Consider the following 19,289-nt stretch of genomic DNA (forward strand, 5'->3'; position numbering starts at 1 on the left):
CTTAAGTTGAAGACAGCTTCTTGTTGCTTAGAATATTCCTCCAATATTTGGGTTTTTAAGGTCATTATAAGGTTATTCAGGCAAAAATATTTTTGTTTTCGTTCTTGGATCCTCTTCATTGTACTGATACCTAGAAGAATTTTTTTTTTATAGCACTTTGTTGGAATCACAGAATTGCAGAAAAGGTGGGTTAGAAGGGACTGATGAAGGTAATCTAGTCCAATGCCTCTGTAATGAGCCTAAAACACTGCCAGTTAATCCTTGTCAGGGTGTTAAGCAAACACATTGATTTTCTGTGTTCAAAACTGCATGCAAGAGAAGTAGGAGCATGTTACTTCTGATATTCTTCAGATATATGGGTAAAGAGGCAGACACAAATGCTGATTTGTGTTTTACTAAAAAAAGAAATACCAAAACAATACAAAACCCCCAACCAACAATCACTAGGGATTATTTACCTGCTTATTTTCAGAAAATGTACCAGGCATCTTTGATGTATTAATAATGCTTTAATGCCACTTCCAATGTCTACAATCTTGAACTTAAACCTTGTCACTGTATTGGCCAGACCAATCATAAAAAGCAAAATGACCAGAAAGAGCAGAAGAGAATCCCTATTTTGTATTTCAACCATATGGTAAAGAAATCAGAGGCAAGAGCTAAGAAACACCATTTCTATTTGTCTGGGGCATCCACACTTGTTCCTGCCAGTGCTCTCATGTGCTGCCTTTGGCAACACACTCCCAAGAATCAAGCACACGTTTCTCAATCAGATTGAGGTTGCACAGCTTGTAGTTACAGCAATTTTTGAAATTTAATGTACTGACAATTTAACATAACCACAAAAGTAGTGACTTATATCAGACACAACAATAAGCAAACAAACGTTTTAAGTCGCATAATGCAACTAGTGTCACTTACAAGAGAACAGCAGAATTAATTTGTAGGGATTTTACAGAACAGCATACACAAGATACTCAGTTTTAAACACTGATTCTTCTGATTGAGGATTTATGATATGTTGACTTTTTTTTCTACAAATCTGTTACATTTACTTGAGATCATGATGGTGATAAAACCAGTTATGTACATTTCCTCTTTTAGCCAGTTACATTTAAGCCATTAGTAACAATGCATCTCAATCCTCACAATGAGAGTGGTGTTTCTTCTGGTCCACAGTAATTTTTAATTTTTCTTACCAACTTTAGTGAGTTTGGAAGAACTGACAAACTATTTATCAGTATTACCCTTCCACTAGAAACTTGAGAATGAGCCCAGTTCAGTACTAGGACTCACCTGGCTTTGAGATGACTCCTATAGAACACTTTGACATAGATCATTAGCAGGTTTCTCTTATTCCATTATAGGCACCTTTCATCTTAAATCTAAGCATTGCTGTAATAATTTTGATTATCTGCTTGGATGCCATATTTAACAGAGAATTACTTTCTTCTCTCAATACTATTTGTGCATTACAAAAAAGATCTGCACAGCTTTTGCTTCCTTCAAAAAGATGGCACAGTCATTTTGATGAATTCAAGCCTGCTGGACCATCCTTGCACTCTAATTTTGGTACAGTTAGTGTTCAGGTACTGGAACTTCAACTGAAGATCTATGACTACACTTAGAAAAGCAGCAGGGGCTCAGGTAGTGTCCCTGGAATGGAGCAGCATGTGTGTTGGCTTGCTGAATGATGAACTCCCAGAGAAGGGCAGATCATTTGCCCTGTTAACACCTGCAGCTCTCAGCCTGAAGGGTGCACAAACAGCTTCAAGGGCTTGCTGAATCTTGTGCATGAACCCCACACAACCCCCCAGAGTGCTGCATGTTCAGCCGCTCAATGCTCTTTAGATTATTCCACCTCTATAGAAATGCTGCGAAGAAAAAGTTCATGTCGGATGTGCTTCAGCCCAATAATGAAGAAAGTAAAAAGTTATATTTTACTGAAGCATAAAAATTAAACAGGAAATCAGACTGACAGTGTGGTAATTCAGGCATTTTGACTACAAAAGTGTTGCCTTAAGAAACACTGAAAATAAGGAAGCTTCAAAATTGTCTTAAGAGGAATATTTAAAGTCTTTTTTAAATTAACCACACACACAAAATTAACCACAAGCACAAAAATTAGTGTGATCAGTCATACAACTTTGAGATTTGCTATTTCCAGTTGGAAATACATCCCTAGCATTACTGCTTTGCATCTAATGATGCCCCACGTACTGGGAGAACACCCATTCACTGAATGGATACAACACAGAAGTGACAAAGCTGTAGTGTCATAATCTTTAGTGAATCCCTATTTCACTAAGGCATTAACAATCATTGAAGTTTCCTGCTAGTGGTAGCTTTATCAGCCAAGGGCAAAGAATTGTGGCAAGATCCAGATAATACAGCCAATGAGCTATTGAAGAGATATAAAAAGAATCTACAGGAGTGCAATGAAATTTGTGTCTTGTGGCATGAGAATCTCTTGCTCTTACTCCAGGGTATCATGGATGTAACAGAGGCACCTCCTCACCCACCATGCAGTCCCAGGGATGCAAAGAGAAGAGCATTTTTATTACCAGCCCTGCACCTGTAGGTTTTGCTAACTAAAACATATGATATTTTAATGAGTACGCTCTGAGTGGAGAATGAAGTAATGTTTATAACAAAAATTATTCATGAGGGACAACACAAGTACTAAAACATTTAGGGATGTCTCTTCCAAAAGGCAAAAGTTAGTGCCACTGAAGAGTGATGTGAATACCTAAGGGGTTCCTGCAATATGCAAGTCATCTGGTTTACACCTACACACTAACCCCAGTAGAATAAAGAATCAAAATTTTGAAGCAGCATACATGCAGGGCACTTCCCAAAAAGATGTTAATTTGAGCAGTTTCCATCACAGTGATGTTAGAGAACAAGCACTGCAAGGTCTCAACAAAGAAAGATCCACTTCAGATTTAGGGTGGGAGTAAAATGAAAACTCACTGTTACCCAATGCTGCAAGTAACTATTCCTACATGAAAGAATATGCACTACATTTCAACATACCTTAAATTTATCAAGTCTGTCAAGTCTCCACCTATGAAACAACGGCTGAGTTGTTAAAAGCAGTAGTTTATAGTGACATACTGTAAATACAAACAACCTAAAGTAATTGTACAGTGTGTTACAGTATAACATAAAATAGTACAAATTGTCATTATACATAATAAAGACTTACTTGTCAGTACGCTGTAGAAAGTCAAACAAGGCAAAAAAAGATGTTTCAAACACTTTGTGGTTTTGTTTGTTTTTCATGAAAAATGAATAAAACCCCATGAAACTTGTAGACAGACAGTGAAATGTAAAAGTTTCCATATTAAAAACAGTTGTCAAAATTCTTCATGCATACACTCTCCCCTAAGCTGTGAGGTGGCCCCATGATGTTTAATCATCTTATCCCAAGTACCTTACTTCTTAAACTGCTAAGACAGATAGGACTTGACTCCATTTATACATACAGTGATTAAATGCACTTGTTAAAAAATAGAGGCCTTTATCCAAGAGAAAACACAGGAAATGAAACATTACAGTGAAGAAAACACAATTTTGTTGCAATAGCAAAAGGGATGGAGTGCCCTCCTTCTCGCCAGCAACAGGAGATCTCTAACAGCTTCTCAAAGAAACTGTGGTACTCGGTAGAAAGCCTAATACAGTAAACATAAAATACAGAGTTCAGAGATCTTTAGTGTTTGTGCATAACTTGCCACTCACTTCTCTCCCTGCAGACAGTGGGAATAAGAATACATTTCAGTTTTCATACTCATTGACTTAGAAACGAAGTCAGTCAAGCTTCCTACATGAATTCACATAGTGAAAAGTCCTTCCTTCAAAAATATATAGGATCACTCAACCAATTTTCATTCTCATACACCATTTACAAAATTATTAAAACTCTGATTTTTTTAAGCAGCAGATTTTGCATTTGTCACTGGCAGACTTGTAGAAATCTTAGAAAGTTAAAATTATATCATACCATACAAAAACATGTAAACAAAATGGATAGTTTTTAAAAGGCATGCATACTCTTGAAGAGGATTATAAAGTGTTCATTTTTGCTAAATAAAAGGTATCTTGCTTAGCAACTTTAAAAGCACCTTAGTGATTTAGGAGCCTTAGCCCAAATAACCTTGAAGTTAGATTTGGGCTCCTAAACATCTACATCAGTTCTGTAAAATTACTGAAGCACTTTGAAAATTTTTTGCCATGTCTCTCATGTTGCAGAATTAGATTTCCTTAACTTTAAATCTAAGACAACATTCAAGAATGTCTCCCTAACATAATCAGCTGCAATTTTTTGGATCCCAGTAACTTAGTTTATGGTATCTATGAAAAAATTTCAAATAAGATAAATACTTTGGAACACCACTTTGAAAATTCCTTTTTCATAAGATGACACAGGATACAACAATCAAATTTGAACAAGAATATGATTATATGTTCCTTCTGAATAGCTATTAGTGTTATTTGTTCAACCTGTTAAGACCGAGAAAAACAAACTTACAAAACATCTGTAGCATAGCATTAGGTAAAAAGGAGCATTTTTGGCACCACACATTTTTAAATCTAAGCTTTTAGGCCCACAGTATAGCAAGTTAAACATACACAGTGGCAGCTTGGAAAGCCTCATTTGAAATGCAACATTTTTAAAGGACAATTAGAAGATGCTATTTGATGATCATTAGCTGATCTCCAAGTAACGTACACATTGGAACCAAGCCTAGATATTCATCCCAAATGTTTACATATATACCTTAGCACACATATATATAATGCAAGGATCTTGCACCCACAGAACTGCCAGAATCCTGGCAGAATATTAATATGGTCAGGCATAAAATGAAGTAGTGTTTTTTTGCTCTTCATTTATCTTGTTAAGTGTCCTGACTAACCAATTCTAATATTTTCTTTGAAATTTAGTTTCAAGGTTGCTACATTACCTTGGGCCATAGAGTTACAGTCTGTACCTATACATGTAAGTATTATCCTTAAATTAATGTGCTTTGCAATTCAGCAATACCTAGTTCATAGCTCTGTAAGTAATTCCTTGAGAAAGGAAAAGCTCACCTAATCTGTACAAAGTGCACGAGGCAGCCACGGTTCTGTGTGTCACCACCAGGTGTCTCACGCCACACAACAAACCCACGGCACAAGCAAGTTCATCAAAATCCACCCTTTGTCTAGGAGGCACAAGATTTGCTAAAGCACCGGTAAAAATACCTCTACAGCTGGCTTTATTCTGTAGTCAATTGCACAACTTCATCCAATTCTCTGAGCTGCTTAATTTCCTCCAAAAGTGATCTAAGGTATACTGCAGTTGCTAAAAGGACTTCTGTTTTTCTTGGTCCTCTGTTTGTTGGGTTTAAGGTTGATGACATCTCCACCATTAAGAGTGCTAGAATTCTGGTTGGGGTGACTTCCACCAGCTGTATTAAAAACACCTACAGAATTCAGACAAGAGAAGTATTTGCATTTGTTTACTGCTTGCAGCATAATACATGAACACTTTAGATGCAGTACCTGCTGAGGCATAGCAGAGCACCTCAAATGTATGCACTAGCTTTTAAATCTATTTTGAGTAAATTCTGCAGCTAAACTGGAAGTAGAGGCAGTTGCAATTACTAGCCAGGCAGTATTTAAAGCTGGTATGCACCTGTGTAATTGAAGGGCAGCATATGTACTCATCTGTGTATGTGTATGTTACTAACTGCACAAAGTTGTGGTTAGCTGAGTAACATAATAGAAGACAGAGATGGCGATTTAAAATTCAGAAATTTTGTTGATATAAAGGTAAGTAAAAGGCTGGAATAAAAAGGGAGTGCTTTAAGGAAAATAAATTACCTGACTCAGAAAAGCTTTAAAGAAGAACTACAGAAGTTCTGTGTTTTAGTGTTTTCTTACAGAAGGCAACTTACAAACACCTTCTGATTACATGCCAGATTCTTTCCCCATGAGTCTTTTAAGTCCACACCGAGATGAGCAATGCTATGTAATGCTGATTACATTAAAAAAACCCAACAAGCATCCTTCTCAAATCCTTGCACAATCTTGTTTAAATGAATTTAGTAAAAGGGCACTTGCCAAGCATTAGCTAGAAACTTTAGTGCATCAGTTTGGCCATCTTGTAATTTTAAAGAGTCACAAAGTTATTTTACAGAAAGAGATGATATCCTAAGACAGGGAGGTAATAGACTATGATTCACTTTGTATTAATTCCATAAGGAAACAGATGAGACCATAAGCTTTGATGGCACAAAATATTGTTTCTAGGGATTTTTTATTATAGTATACATACCAATCTTGTTACTGCTTGTATGTACTACTTCTGAATCTTCTGCTGTTTGTTGCTTGAGCTTTTGAAGATATTTATCAGCCAAATATTTAAAAACTGGAAGGTTAAAAAAGAAAAAAGGTATATTACAGAATGCTTAAAAATAATAATAATCATCATGCCATTATATCAAAATTCTGTATGGTGACAAAAGTGCATTTCACATCCCAGGTTTAGCACAAGCTGGTGAGTGATTCTGGGCAAGCCTGTGTGCCTGGGCAGAATCCAGGTCACTCCAGTGTCAGCCCAGCTCTTACAGATTGAGGTACTGAAGTCCTGCACAGAAATATCTCAATGCTCTTATATGAAAAAAAAGATGGCACACACATATTGCCAAATGTTTCAATTAATGCAACTTGGAACTTGTTACAGTCATGTATTCAATATACAATAGATTACAATTGTATACAATATACAATACATGTATTCAATATACAATTCATGTAGGATTTAATATATATATATTTTGCAAGAAGCATTAGAAAAACAGTAGTCACGTAAAATAAGTCTATTAATAAAACTTGGCAACAAGGTTTTCCTAATTAATTGATGCTACTCTCATTTCTATTGGCGTATATAAAGTTGACCTAGGTATCTGAAAAAATATACAACTTAAGGAGAATTTTCAGAACCTATATGTGTTATGATTATTTACATTTGTAATGAAATTCATTTAAAGATGATACAAAAGACTTTTACATTTTCTCTTGCAGATTTTTCCCATTGTGAATGATGTTAATACAGAAGAAACAGGGAGTTTACTAATAATCTTGGCTAACTAAACAAGAATATATCATTAGGCAGTCTAGTACATGATTATTCAAACACAGTCCACGAAAGACACAGACTCAAAATTTTAACACTACTCTTATGAAATTAAGTACGTTAAAAGTGGTACTTAGGAACTAATCAAATATCACCAGAAGACAAAACACTGCAAGAGATGCAATCTTTTAATGTACTTTATCTAAACAGGATTAAAATATAAAATAATTGTTTCTATCAATTACTTATTAACTATTAACAATTACAAAATAATCTCTTCAACAGTTTTTATGTTGCAATAATTGAGCTTCTACTATGCGTATTTGTTTTAAAAGCTCGTGCTTACTGACAGTCATTAGGACTGAGGAGCCGTAACACACTGGCACTTGTGAACCTCGCAGCTGTGTTTGCGGAAGAGAAACACGTGCACAAAGAAATGGCCCTAACCCATGAACACAGGTAATTTTAGCTGTGTTCAAGGCGTGCTGCTATGGAATATAAAGAGGGCTGCCACCATCATGCAAAGATGTGTAAGTGCCAGCTGGCTCCATCCAGCCGGGGGGATGCTCGGGCCGTGGAGAAGCGGCAGGACGGGACGCACCGCCCGCGGCACCGCCTACCTTCGCTCACGTTCAGGTCTGCCTTCACCCACACCCCCCGGCACGCCTACCTTCGCTCACGTTCAGGTTTGCCTTCACCCACACCCCCCGGCACCGCCTACCTTCGCTCACGTTCCTTCCTTCACCCACACCCCCCCGGCACCGCCTACCTTCGCTCACGTTCAGGTCTGCCTTCACCCACACCCCCCGGCACCGCCTACCTTCGCTCACGTTCAGGTCTTCCTTCACCGACGCTCGGTAGAACCGCACCTTCAGCTTCTTTGCCAGCGCTTCCGCCTCCTCACTGCACAACACAAGATGGCTTTGTAAGCCCTTATTTGGTTCATTTGTCAGCATTTATTCTTATAAACAAAATGCTTTGCTTTAAGTTAAACATGGCAAAGTGGTTCGAGAAATTCAAGACAGTCAAAAAATACCTAATCCTTAATTTCTTTACAGTATCTCCACTATAAAAAGAAGGTATTTTACATGCAGTGTCTTTATGACTCAAAGGAATTCTTTCCAGTATTTATCGACTTCATTACATAAAACTTCCCAAGGGTTCAAAGAAGCGTGTTGGTGAAACCAAAAGGAAGGAGGCTGTAATTAACAGCACTATCACTGCAAACTCTAAACAACAAGAAAAATTAATCCTTAAGCATATCTTAATGAAGCAGTATGCTATGCAATCAGATGAGTGCAAAGATGAAATCAAGAATTACTTTTTTCTGTGAAGTGAAAAAGAACTTATGTTAAAGTTTAAGAAACTTATGAATACTTCCCTAAGGAAAATCAAATCATCAGAAAGATTATGTTACTGAGGCAGAGTATTCTGAGAACCAAACCTAAGTGACATACCATGAATAAAGGAGGAGTTCAAATGCAATTTTGCTTTTCCTTTGAAAAATCCTCAGAATTCTTTGCAGAAGAAGTAGAAGCTGATTTATGCCATCAATGATAGCAAACAGACAACAAAGAAAGCCAGTGCAGGAAACAACAAAAAAAGAAGAAATACTTTAAATCTCTCAGAAAGATGATAGAAATTGAAGAAGTGGAGAATGATCAACTTGATCATGCAGTATTTTCTACATGAAATGCTGTGATAAATAAACACATTTGTTAAGCTGATTTTAGGACAAGAATGAAATTGGTTACACACACAAGGGCAGAATGAATTGACAATAAAATCTGTAAAGAAAAATACAGCAAGGAAGATTCAGCACCATGCAGTTTGAGAATATTACCACATACATATTTCTATAGAATCACAATGTTTTGATAAAAATGAATAATAAAAACCAAATTAAAGAAAGCAAAGAATATTAGCAAGCATTCACTAGCCAAACAGACAATGTGCCTTCAGTGGTGCACAGCACAGGTTTTAACAGGAGGAAAATCTATAGTTTTAGATTTTTAGGGGGAAAAAAAGGGTGGGGATCATATTATGCCCGAACCAAACTTTTCATGTCTTTCCTCTATTACTTTTGGCTTCAGGATGCAGCATGAAATAAACAGAAAGCTCCTAGCTTTGCAGCACATCTGCCCAAGTGTGACTATCCACACTCATGCAGTAACACCCACCCCGTGTGCTTCTAGGGCATGTCTAGATGCAGGACACAGGTGGGACAACCCAGATTCTCCAATGCTTCACCAGAAACTCTCACAGACTTCTTTTTTTAAAACTTGTGAATACAGGAGGCACCTATTGATCTTTAAAAGTAGCACAATAGAACTCCTACTTCTTTATGCAAGAGTCATCAAGAAGATCAATCTTATTCTGCACAAGAACTGTGGGAATGTCTCCAACTTCAGTCACAACTTTTTGCTTCCAGGTAGGGATTGCTTTGAAGGACTCTCTGTCAGTTGTAGAAAACACAAGAACACAAGCCTGGGCTCCTAGAAATATACAAATAAATTACAAATACAAATACATACAAATTAGCCAATAAACAATAGAAAAAATTGTAATGTATTTAAAATATGAGGGATTTTTAAAGTTTTTCCCACAAACATGCACTTTTACTACCAGTTTGTGTCAAACCACTGGTCATAGATTCCCTAAATGAAAATTCATTGCCATATTATTTTGATCATCACAGCCATCTTTTTGATGACTATGGGTCTGTTACCTTTAAAGCTAATTGCAGCATATTGAATGTATGCAGGGGAAAGGAACAGAAGGAGGTCTGGAAAGGCTGGAAAAAGGGAAGGGGAAGTTCATTTATTATTGTTTTACAAACAGATTAATGGAGGCCAGGAGGCAGATTTTTTCCTGTATGCAGCATCTGTAAAGCACATTTCACATTATTCTTTGTGGTATGGTAATCTGGATTCTGAAAAGCAGAAAACTTTAAAAAGTTTTCAGATGAAGTTGTGATTATTTCAAATAAATTGTTAGTAGCTTTTTGGGGAAAAGAAGTGTGCTTCTAATTAATACTATCAGATAGTCTTATAATTCTATCAGAGCACTATGATAAATTATACAAAAACCTTTGTTAGGGTTTTGTAAATAAACAACAGTTAAACTTCATGGATACTGAGAAGGTACCTCCACAGCTGAACTATTAGTGTTTGGTCTTTTAACTGTCCAGTAGCCCTTTGTTATTCCTCAGAAACTGCTTTTCTTTGCACAATTCATTATCTATATGCCTTCAATGTGCTAGTTATTTAGTAACAGAGTATGAAAGGAATAGATAGCCAGTGTTTTTGAGACTCCAGCATAATCTTGTGGTGAACATCTCCCATTTATGTCATATAGCATGAAAAATTTTTCATCAGTATGAATTTTATCTCTGAGTTTCACAAAGTATCCCTGATTCCTGTACTCTGTTTATCTTTCTATTTCTCCGGCACAAAGCACACAAGTTATCTTACTAGGTTTGCTTTTATTTAGCTTTTTAAAAGCCAAGTTCAGAATCTATTTCCAGAAAGATTTCCTATGCTCTTTAACATTCTTCCACATGCATATTAAGACTCTTCTGGTATGGTTTTATACAAAACAATAAGAACTGTCCTAAGAACTTCAACTGAAGCACTACCAGTAAAAAAGCACCAATGCAGCCTTCCATAATGTCCCCTATTATTTGTGTTGTAAGACTGTTTGTTTTCCCTGCTGTCCACACTGTACTCTAAGGTATGCAATTATTCTGATGCAATTCCTGTGACAAAGGTGTAAAATACATTATTCTTTCCAAAGCAGGTTAGTTTGCATTTGCCTATTATCTCACATAGTAGCATAATGGAGATGAGAGCATTTATTAAAATACTCCCACCATCTGTAAACATCACTTTGCTCAGTTTCAAGACCAAGAAATCCTTTGTCAAGTTTCCAAGCTAAGACAGCTTCACTTCATCTTTCTCCTTCCACCCACTCCTTCTGAATGCTACCACAAGTAACAGTAAATTTAGAGGGAAAAGCTCTGGCATGTGGTAGGTAAAGAGAAGGTAGCATACTACATCAGACTTTATTCAGTTTACATATAATACAGGTAGAATGCAGTGGCCAAGGACAGTAAATATACCTCAGCTTGCCCATATTCATTTCAAAAGGAACTTACATGACAGGCTTTAATAAAGAATCAAACAAATATTTTTGAGGACCTTCAAGATTATTACAACAAACAACAGTAAAACAAAGTGTCATCAACAAAGATAAATTCTATACACTCGTGTTATTGTGTATTTCAAAACATGTGCAAAAGTTTTCAATCACTGGATCATAAATATCAGACTTAACTAATCCAAATAAGCATCTGTAAGATGCTTATTTAAGAAGAGAAGACAAAAGTAGTTTTTCTTCTCAGGTTCAATGCAAAACAGTATCAACTGTGATCTTTCTGAAGCGTGCTTCAGTATGGTGCAGAAGTTAGTATGGCAACAGAGTGCAACAGAAGACACCGCAGGGCAGAGATTTTAATATGCAAATTCTTTTCATCTTCAAAAAATCTGCTAAATACTCAGTAGTTTTACTGAAAACATAAACAATTTAAGAAATTATAACATCCATCTAAGAATTCTAAGGAGGAAAAAAGAAGACAAATCCTAGAATTTAACCACATAAACACCTTTTTTATGCAGGCACTGGCAGTATTGAAGAGTCAGTAACATTACTATCTCAGTCATCCAGTGCTAATGGAGTCATACACCACCTCTGCCTACAACAGATTATGTACAACAACAGGCACCAGCAGCAAAGGCACAGGATAGTGTCAAACAGGAACATAACAGCTCAGGATGTTCTCAATGAATATTTTAAATTAAAGTTCCTTTGCAAGAAGCTGTTCCAAAAAGCTACTTTAAAGTACTGAAGAAAATGACATTGTGTGCAATTACTGCATTGATAATTCCTCTATATTTTAAAATGCTTCAACTGCCTGCAGAATCACTGACATAATATTTATACCTAGAGCAATTCAGAAAAGAATTTAGAGACTAGTGCTACTTAATTCAAGTAAAGCATGAGCTTGTCAGCTGAATTGGTTTCAGCAGACTATCCTATCTGCATAGACTACACATTTTTTTCCTTTCATAAAGGTACAAAGCCTTTGTAATAGAAAGTGTAAGGAAATTCCTTGCCATGAGAGGACTCTCACAGGCTTTATACCTGATCCTACTCATTTCACTCAGTACTTTGCCTCAGCTATCCAAGCTACAACAGAAAGCACATATTCCCTATAAAACTGATGGTGACTTGTTCAATCTCACACTGAGATCAAAATCCAGTATCATCATCCAGAAATTCTTGTTTACTGCTGATGTTTTAACTTCTGTGGATCCTGCCTGTCTTTGAAAGACTCAGCAGGATTTAATGTCTCCTTAACAGTATCTAAAATAACTGTACTAGGGCCTTCCATTATCATATTTGCAGCAGACAAATTAACAAATGCAAATGAAAGCAATCCTATGAAGGCTTGATTATGAAGAATGAACTATTTTGCAACAAAATGAGGATCCTGACAATTTGACTAATCAGCAACTGAGTAACACACTAATGAGCAAGATGTCTGTCTTCCATCAAAAACCTAGCAAGGATATTCAAGATACACCAGTGGTAGTAGAAGGAAGAAGATACATGCATGATACATGTACATGATCAAATACTGCTTTGAGAAATATTTGACTTCAATCACATAGAAACTGCTGAGAAGATGCATGGGACAATACAAAAAAGAAATTATTAAATATATACAGTGCTTCCTTCAGCTCTGAATTTAGGCTGCTCTACTCCTTGCACTGTGTGACTGTGGGCTTGCAACTGCACTGGCTGCACACACTTGCCTGCACGTAGGAAAACACACAACAAATCCACTGTCAGCTCCAATGCTCTTTCTCTGCAAGGCTGAATGAATTTGGTCCCTGGACAAGAAACACTCAGGTTCTGAAGCATTCCTGTGTGAGCACTGAAGAACTGACAATACACAGTGTCCCAGGGGAGTACATAAGCCCCAGTGCAATGATAGTGGGACAGTGACCTATGGGAGAAGCAAACCTTAAATTAACAGCCAGCATCTATCTGACCTAACTTAGAGGTGGCCCTCCCCTTCTTAACAATAAAAGCCTGGCATTTCCAAAGTAAGCTTGACTTTTTCTTCTATAATAGTGTGATTGCTGAGGCTAGACCAAAATTGCACTCCAGGCTCTTCTGATTTCCCTCATCTTTCATGAGTCAAAGTCTAGTGTAGAGCAGTCTCTGTATCTGACACCTTGAACTATTTATTGCATACCCATCATGCTGGTACAATGTGAACAGGCTGACTGTGCTGAAAGAACTTCTGTACGAAGAACTCCAAGCAGAGATCTAACAGCACTACGCTGGGCTCGAGTCATAACCATGATTTCAAGATATTCATGCAAATTTTTTAGTTTGTTTTTAAACCAGCAGGTTGCTTGTGGTTAGTGAGGCCAGTAGGTGTAGTCCTGAGTTCTTCTCAATGCTCCATATTCTAACCTATCAGTCCCAGTAATTAGGAGAAAAAGTCTTTGGCTCGAAACAACTGGGGAGAGCAAAGCACACAAGAGGAGCAAAGGCCAGGACAGTGAAAGCAGTTGATTCCAAGAGAATCAACTACTACCATCCAAAATTTGTATGCTCAACTTGTCAGCTGTAAATTATTTATATCCACATGACAAAAGAAGACCTTTTTCTGAGGAAATAGTAATCATTGATCACAGGTAACAACAAGAAACATCACCAAAAAACCCCACCAATTAGCAAATTAATTATGAAACATAAAACGATCATAAGACTGTAACACCCTGCAACAGCCTGGCATAATCATTACTTTATCTCCAAATGAGATCATTTTATACCATAGCAGTATATTTTCTCCCCATCTCAGGTAATTAATTTGCAAGAACTGAACAGTGGAATCTTTGCCAAATCATTTGTATCTCTCCCATTAAAAAAAAAAAAAAAAAAGAGAAATATTTACAGAACCATTGTTAAATTATAAGCAAAGAAAGCTTAAGTACACAATTTGTAACTGGTTAAATATATAAGCTGCCTTTACACAAATAATACAGTTTATTTGATGAAGTAAATACACTTTTGTTACTGCTCTTTAATGTATTTGAGGCACACTGTACTAGCAAAAGAACTCTTGTGCCCTGTAAACTGTCTTTCTAGGATGACTGGTGGATTTCCCCCCCTTGGATTAATTACTATGTGCCTCATCCACAGTTTTTGGAATATTTACAAATGTGTGTCTCACAGAAGTAATGAAACACTTTTGGAGGGAAAATACACATTTGCATCTGATTGTTTGAATGTCTACACTCTGTCCAGTTTCTGTGCAGACATTTGTCTCATTTCATTCAATGTTTTCTAAAGGGCACTACTGCATAAAGTGGACATAATTAAGACAAGGAACTTGCACAAAGAGAAAAAATACTTAAGAACTGAAAAAGCTGAACTAAGCATGCTTTGCACACACATGAAATCACTAAAATTCTTAATACAAAGATATGAAAATATTTTAGAGATATGCAGACCAAGAAAACCCCAACTACCAAACAACAAACATGGTATTTTCACCTCTATAGTAGGCCTTAGTTATTGCATCAAATTCCTCTTGACCTGCAGTGTCCCATAACATTAGCCTGACATCTTCACCATTAACTCTGAAATAAACAAGACAGTTTTGTGATCAATACAGTAACAGGAACAAATCAAAGCAAATGTCATGGAAATGCTACTGTTTCTACACTATAGGAGTAATTCAAATAAAATTTAACTGGATTTAAACATAATGTAACTTATTATTAATATTCATTCACCTTCATAATATACTATGGCAATAGTCCCTCAACTACATTATATGTTCTTTACAGACAATCTGTATATTTTCCTCTTCCTTTCCTCTTCTTCCTCTACATTTCCCTCTACACTGAAAAATAAAATAGACATCAAAACAAAACTTAGATGCCTGAAGAATGGTGCTTTTGCCTTTTTCATCAGCTTGCAGAACTTACAGAATTTTCTTACTTCTCATGATCATACAATTTTCCACTTTACCAAACATAATAAGGCTTTACCTGCTTATACTGCATAAAGACACTTACTCATTTTTTCACAGTCATTTTTTTCTACATTGACTAATAAATTTGTGTAATTTTTTTATCATAAGCAGTTTTACTTCTTCACAAGAAATCATTAAAAAATTTAAAAATAATTAGCTGGTGGTAGAATACAAAACAAACTTGTCAAAGAGCCTGGTATGCCAGATATTCCAAGATTTTATTTATAATTTTAAATTTTGTATGGAGAATAAAGGATATAACTTTAGCCCACAGTGCAAGAGAGAAAACAACTCCTTTTAGTGTGCTTCAGAAACAGCGAGCTTTGTTTTCCAAGCCTTCATAAATTTTAGGATTACAACAGAAAAAAGAAATAGAGAGAGAGGTAAAAATCAGTAGTATGTCATCTGTTTAATACATACTGGATCTGTCTTTCCAGGAAATCTACACCAATAGTTTTCTTGTAGTCTTTTGTAAAAATCCCCTTGCAATATCGCTGAATCATACTGGACTTCCCAACAGCTCCATTTCCTACTACTACCACCTTGATGGCCACCTCCATATCTTCTTCCAACATCTTTGCGTCTCAGGTGACTCTGGTTTATTCAGGAAACTACTGATTCTGTCAACAAAGTAAATAGCTATTATGTTCATAAAAATGCTGTGAATAGAAAGCAAGAGGCAAGATGATCACACAGATTAGGGTGCATACAGATAGTACAATTTCTGTCTGTCTTTGACACAGATTGCTTAAGTGACCTCAGGCATGTTATTTAACTAGCTTTGCTTTGACACTTACTAATTGAAAATTAATAAAAATTAGAAGTAGAGAATAATTTGTTTGGCTTAATGCAAAGATATTTCACTGATGTTTTGGTGGCTTTTTTTCTTAATGAGGAAGAAATGGAGGCACTGAACTACAAAATCACAGAATCGTTAATGTTGGAAAAGACCTCAAAGATCAGCAAGTCCAATCATTAACCCAACACTGCCAAGTGCTAAACCATGTCCCTAAGTGCCACAAATACCTCCAGGGATGGTGATGTTGCCTCACTGCCCCAGGCAGCCTTTTGCAATGCTTGATAATCCTTTCAGTGAAGAACTTTTTCTAATATCCATCCTAAAACTCCCCTGGCACAACTTGAGGCCATTTCCTCTTGTCCTATTGCTGGTTACTTGCAGATGAGACCAAACCCCACCTTGCTACAATCTCCTTTCAGGCAGCTGCAGAAAGCAATAACATTTCCCCTGAACTTCCTTTTCTCCAGGCTAAATGACCCCGGCTCCCTCAGCCATTTTTCATTAGACTTGTGTTCTAGACCCTTCCCCTCACTGCCCTTTCTGGACACCCTCCAGCCCCTCAATTTCTTTCTTGCAGTGAGGGGCCCAGAACTACACCCAGGATTTTGAGGTGTGGCTTCATCAGTGCTGAGTACAGGGGGACAATCCCTGCCCTGCTCCTGCTGGCCACACTATTGCTGATACAGGCCAGGATGCCACTGGCCTTATTGGCCACCTGGCTCAGCTGCTGAGCTTTCCCACTGAGCCCCATTCCAGCCACTCTATCCCCAGTAGCTTTGCATGGGGTTGCTGTTACCCAAGTGTAGGAGCTGGCACTTGGCCTCGTTTCATCTCACAACTGGCCTTGGACCATCAATCCAGCCTGTCCAGATGCCTCTGCAGAGCCTTCCTGCCCTTCAGCAGACCAACACTCCCACCCAACCTGGTGTCACCTGCAAGCTGACTGAAGGTGAACACAATCACTTCATCAAGATCATTGGTAAAGTTATTAAATAGGACTGGCACAAACACCAAGCCCTGGGGAACACCACAAGCAACCAGCTGCCAGATAGATTTAAATCTACTCACCACCACTCTCTGGACCTCCATCCCTCAAATGCATGCCTCTCCCAAACTTATCTCTAGGAAGCCTGGTTTTATCCCTTTTCCCTTTCACATCTAGTCTAAAATTACTTCAGTTATTCCTCCTAACTCTTGTAAAGTTTCCTCCTTCAAAACAGATGTACCCCATCTATTGGCAGCAGTATGGTTGTTGTGTAGACTGACCCACCACCAAAAAATCAAATTTCTGCCTGTAACACCAGGCTCTTTCTTCCTATTTCATTCCCTCTGAGTGGAAGGCCAGAAGAGAACACTGCTTCTGTTCCCGCTCCCTTAACCAGTTGTTCCAAGGCTCTGAGGTCTCTCTCGACCGCCCTCGGACTTGCTACAACTTTACCACTGCCCACCTGATAAAAGCTAAGTTTCCCCCACGTTTTGCCGTGCCGGGATATCATCACAGTAACATTTTACAGCTGCAAATTTCCTCCCAAGAATCAGATCACGCTGCTTTCGAATGAGGGGAAAATACTCCCGTTTTAAAGGCTCTGCCCATCACCACACTCACACCCGTGCTGGCAGGGCGCGGCTACCCGATCCCTTGGCTCGGCTCGCTCAGACAGATGATGTTTCCTGCCTGCATTAGCAGAACACGCCCGGCTACCCAGAGCTCGGCAAGCCCCGTTAGCACCAGGAAGCCGGATGGCCATTTTGGGCGAGAACGGAGGCAGCCACCCACGGGTGTCCGCTCAGGGATCCATCCCACCGGTACCTCCCGGCCCTGCCCAAGGGGCCACCACCCGAGGGTGCAGGCTCGGCCACCCCGGCCCCGGCCCCGCTCCCGCCCATGGCCCGAGGTGCCCCGGCTCCGATCCCCGCCCGCCCGCGGCCCCTCTCACCAACCCCTCACGAAGCGGGCGGTGCTCCCTCCGAGGGCACGGCGGTGCAGGGGCGCAGGGAAGAGGAGACGGAGGGAAGGGAGAGGAAACCGCTCGCGGGGGCCGACCCAACCCGGACGCACATCCCGGCTCCCCCGGCCGGAAGCGCCGTCAGGAGCGGGGGCGCCGCTCGGGGAGGCGCCTGCCCACTGCCCCCGCCCCGTGTCGACCCCGCTGTGAGGGCTGCCCGGAGAGGGGGCAGCCCGGCGTGAGGGCAGCCCGCAGTGAGGGCTGCCCGCAGTGAGGGCTGCCCGGAGAGGGGGCAGCCCGCAGTGAGGGCAGCTCGCAGTGAGGGCAGCCCGGCGTGAGGGCTGCCCGCAGTGAGGGCTGCCCGGAGCCTCGCTCGGGGCTCGGCTGCGGCCGTTGTGCGCCCCAGTCGGGCTTGAGGCGAGGGACAGTTGCTTTAAGGGCTTTTCGTCTGGGTTCCTGAGGAAAGATCCGGACAAGGGTAATCCTTTCCTTGCCTACGGGTGCCTTCATCCCTGGTCTACTCCTTATACATCGGCATTCCTCACCTCATCCTCCATGGAAAACAAACTCGTGCGATCAGCCGCGGGTTTTCTTTAGGCTACCAGGGAAGGCAGCTGCCCTCCTGTGTGTAGCACCCAATTTTTTTAACCAAACTGTGCCCATCACCGTGGTACGTGGTCTGCTAGCTCCCAGGCTGTATATTTAACAGGATACGTTTTGGCATAACTGTAGACGTGGTAGTCTTAAAAATCTGAAAATTTAACCTTTCTTAACCCCTTATTTTCGTTTTTTGGCTGGTTGGATTTCTAAGTTAAACTGCTGAAAGAAGTCCACTGCCTTAAATCGCTTTCCCATACTGCAGAGTGCATCCCTGGCTGGGGTGGTTGCTCTTGGTGCCCCCAGCCCTCCTGCTACTCAGAGGTGGCCAAGTAACACTCAGATATTGCCAAGTGTGGTTGATGAAATCTGCCTTCCACAGCAGAGAACTCTCTGTGCCTGCCCTGTGCTTCCCAAGGCAACAGCTTTGTTCTAGCATCAGTTAGGTCCTTACATAAATACTTTTTGGATTAGAACATTGTGCAGTTACATCCCAAAGGAATCGTAAGATTTTATGCATGGTTTCTGTTTTGAAATTTATATTTTCATTTTGTTAATGCTCATAGTCTCAGAGTCTGTCTGATTCCAGGACTTCTCTGTTCCAAAAGGCCTTGAACTGGAGACCCTTCACATTAAGAGAAATTTGTTACCTGCCTAATACCAAAGTAATATTTTGGAAGTGTGCCTTATTATACTTCCCTGTTTTCA

At 39.2% G+C, this 19,289-nt stretch overlaps 1 protein-coding gene across 2 annotated transcripts; it reads right to left on the reverse strand.

Annotated features, from left to right (window-relative positions):
• Positions 1-378: 378 nt before the first annotated feature.
• Positions 379-18,115, reverse strand: RAB23 (RAB23, member RAS oncogene family). 2 transcript variants are annotated; one of them, XM_071443022.1, is made up of 7 exons: positions 17,980-18,115; positions 15,660-15,859; positions 14,756-14,841; positions 9,462-9,618; positions 7,944-8,026; positions 6,323-6,415; positions 379-5,468 (listed from the first exon to the last, which is right to left on the reverse strand). In XM_071443022.1, exons 2-7 carry the CDS (start codon positions 15,812-15,814, stop codon positions 5,329-5,331), a joined length of 714 nt encoding a protein of 237 aa, XP_071299123.1. In that variant the 5' UTR covers positions 15,815-15,859; positions 17,980-18,115; the 3' UTR covers positions 379-5,328. The 2 variants fall into 2 exon arrangements, with proteins under 2 accessions (XP_071299123.1, XP_071299132.1); XM_071443031.1 differs by having other exon boundaries at positions 17,976-18,110.
• Positions 18,116-19,289: the final 1,174 nt, after the last annotated feature.

Source organism: Agelaius tricolor, unplaced genomic scaffold (genome assembly GCF_023055355.1).
Source record: "Agelaius tricolor isolate 1412-34295 unplaced genomic scaffold, bAgeTri1.0.p SCAF_1, whole genome shotgun sequence".
Taxonomy (NCBI): Eukaryota; Metazoa; Chordata; class Aves; order Passeriformes; family Icteridae; genus Agelaius; species Agelaius tricolor.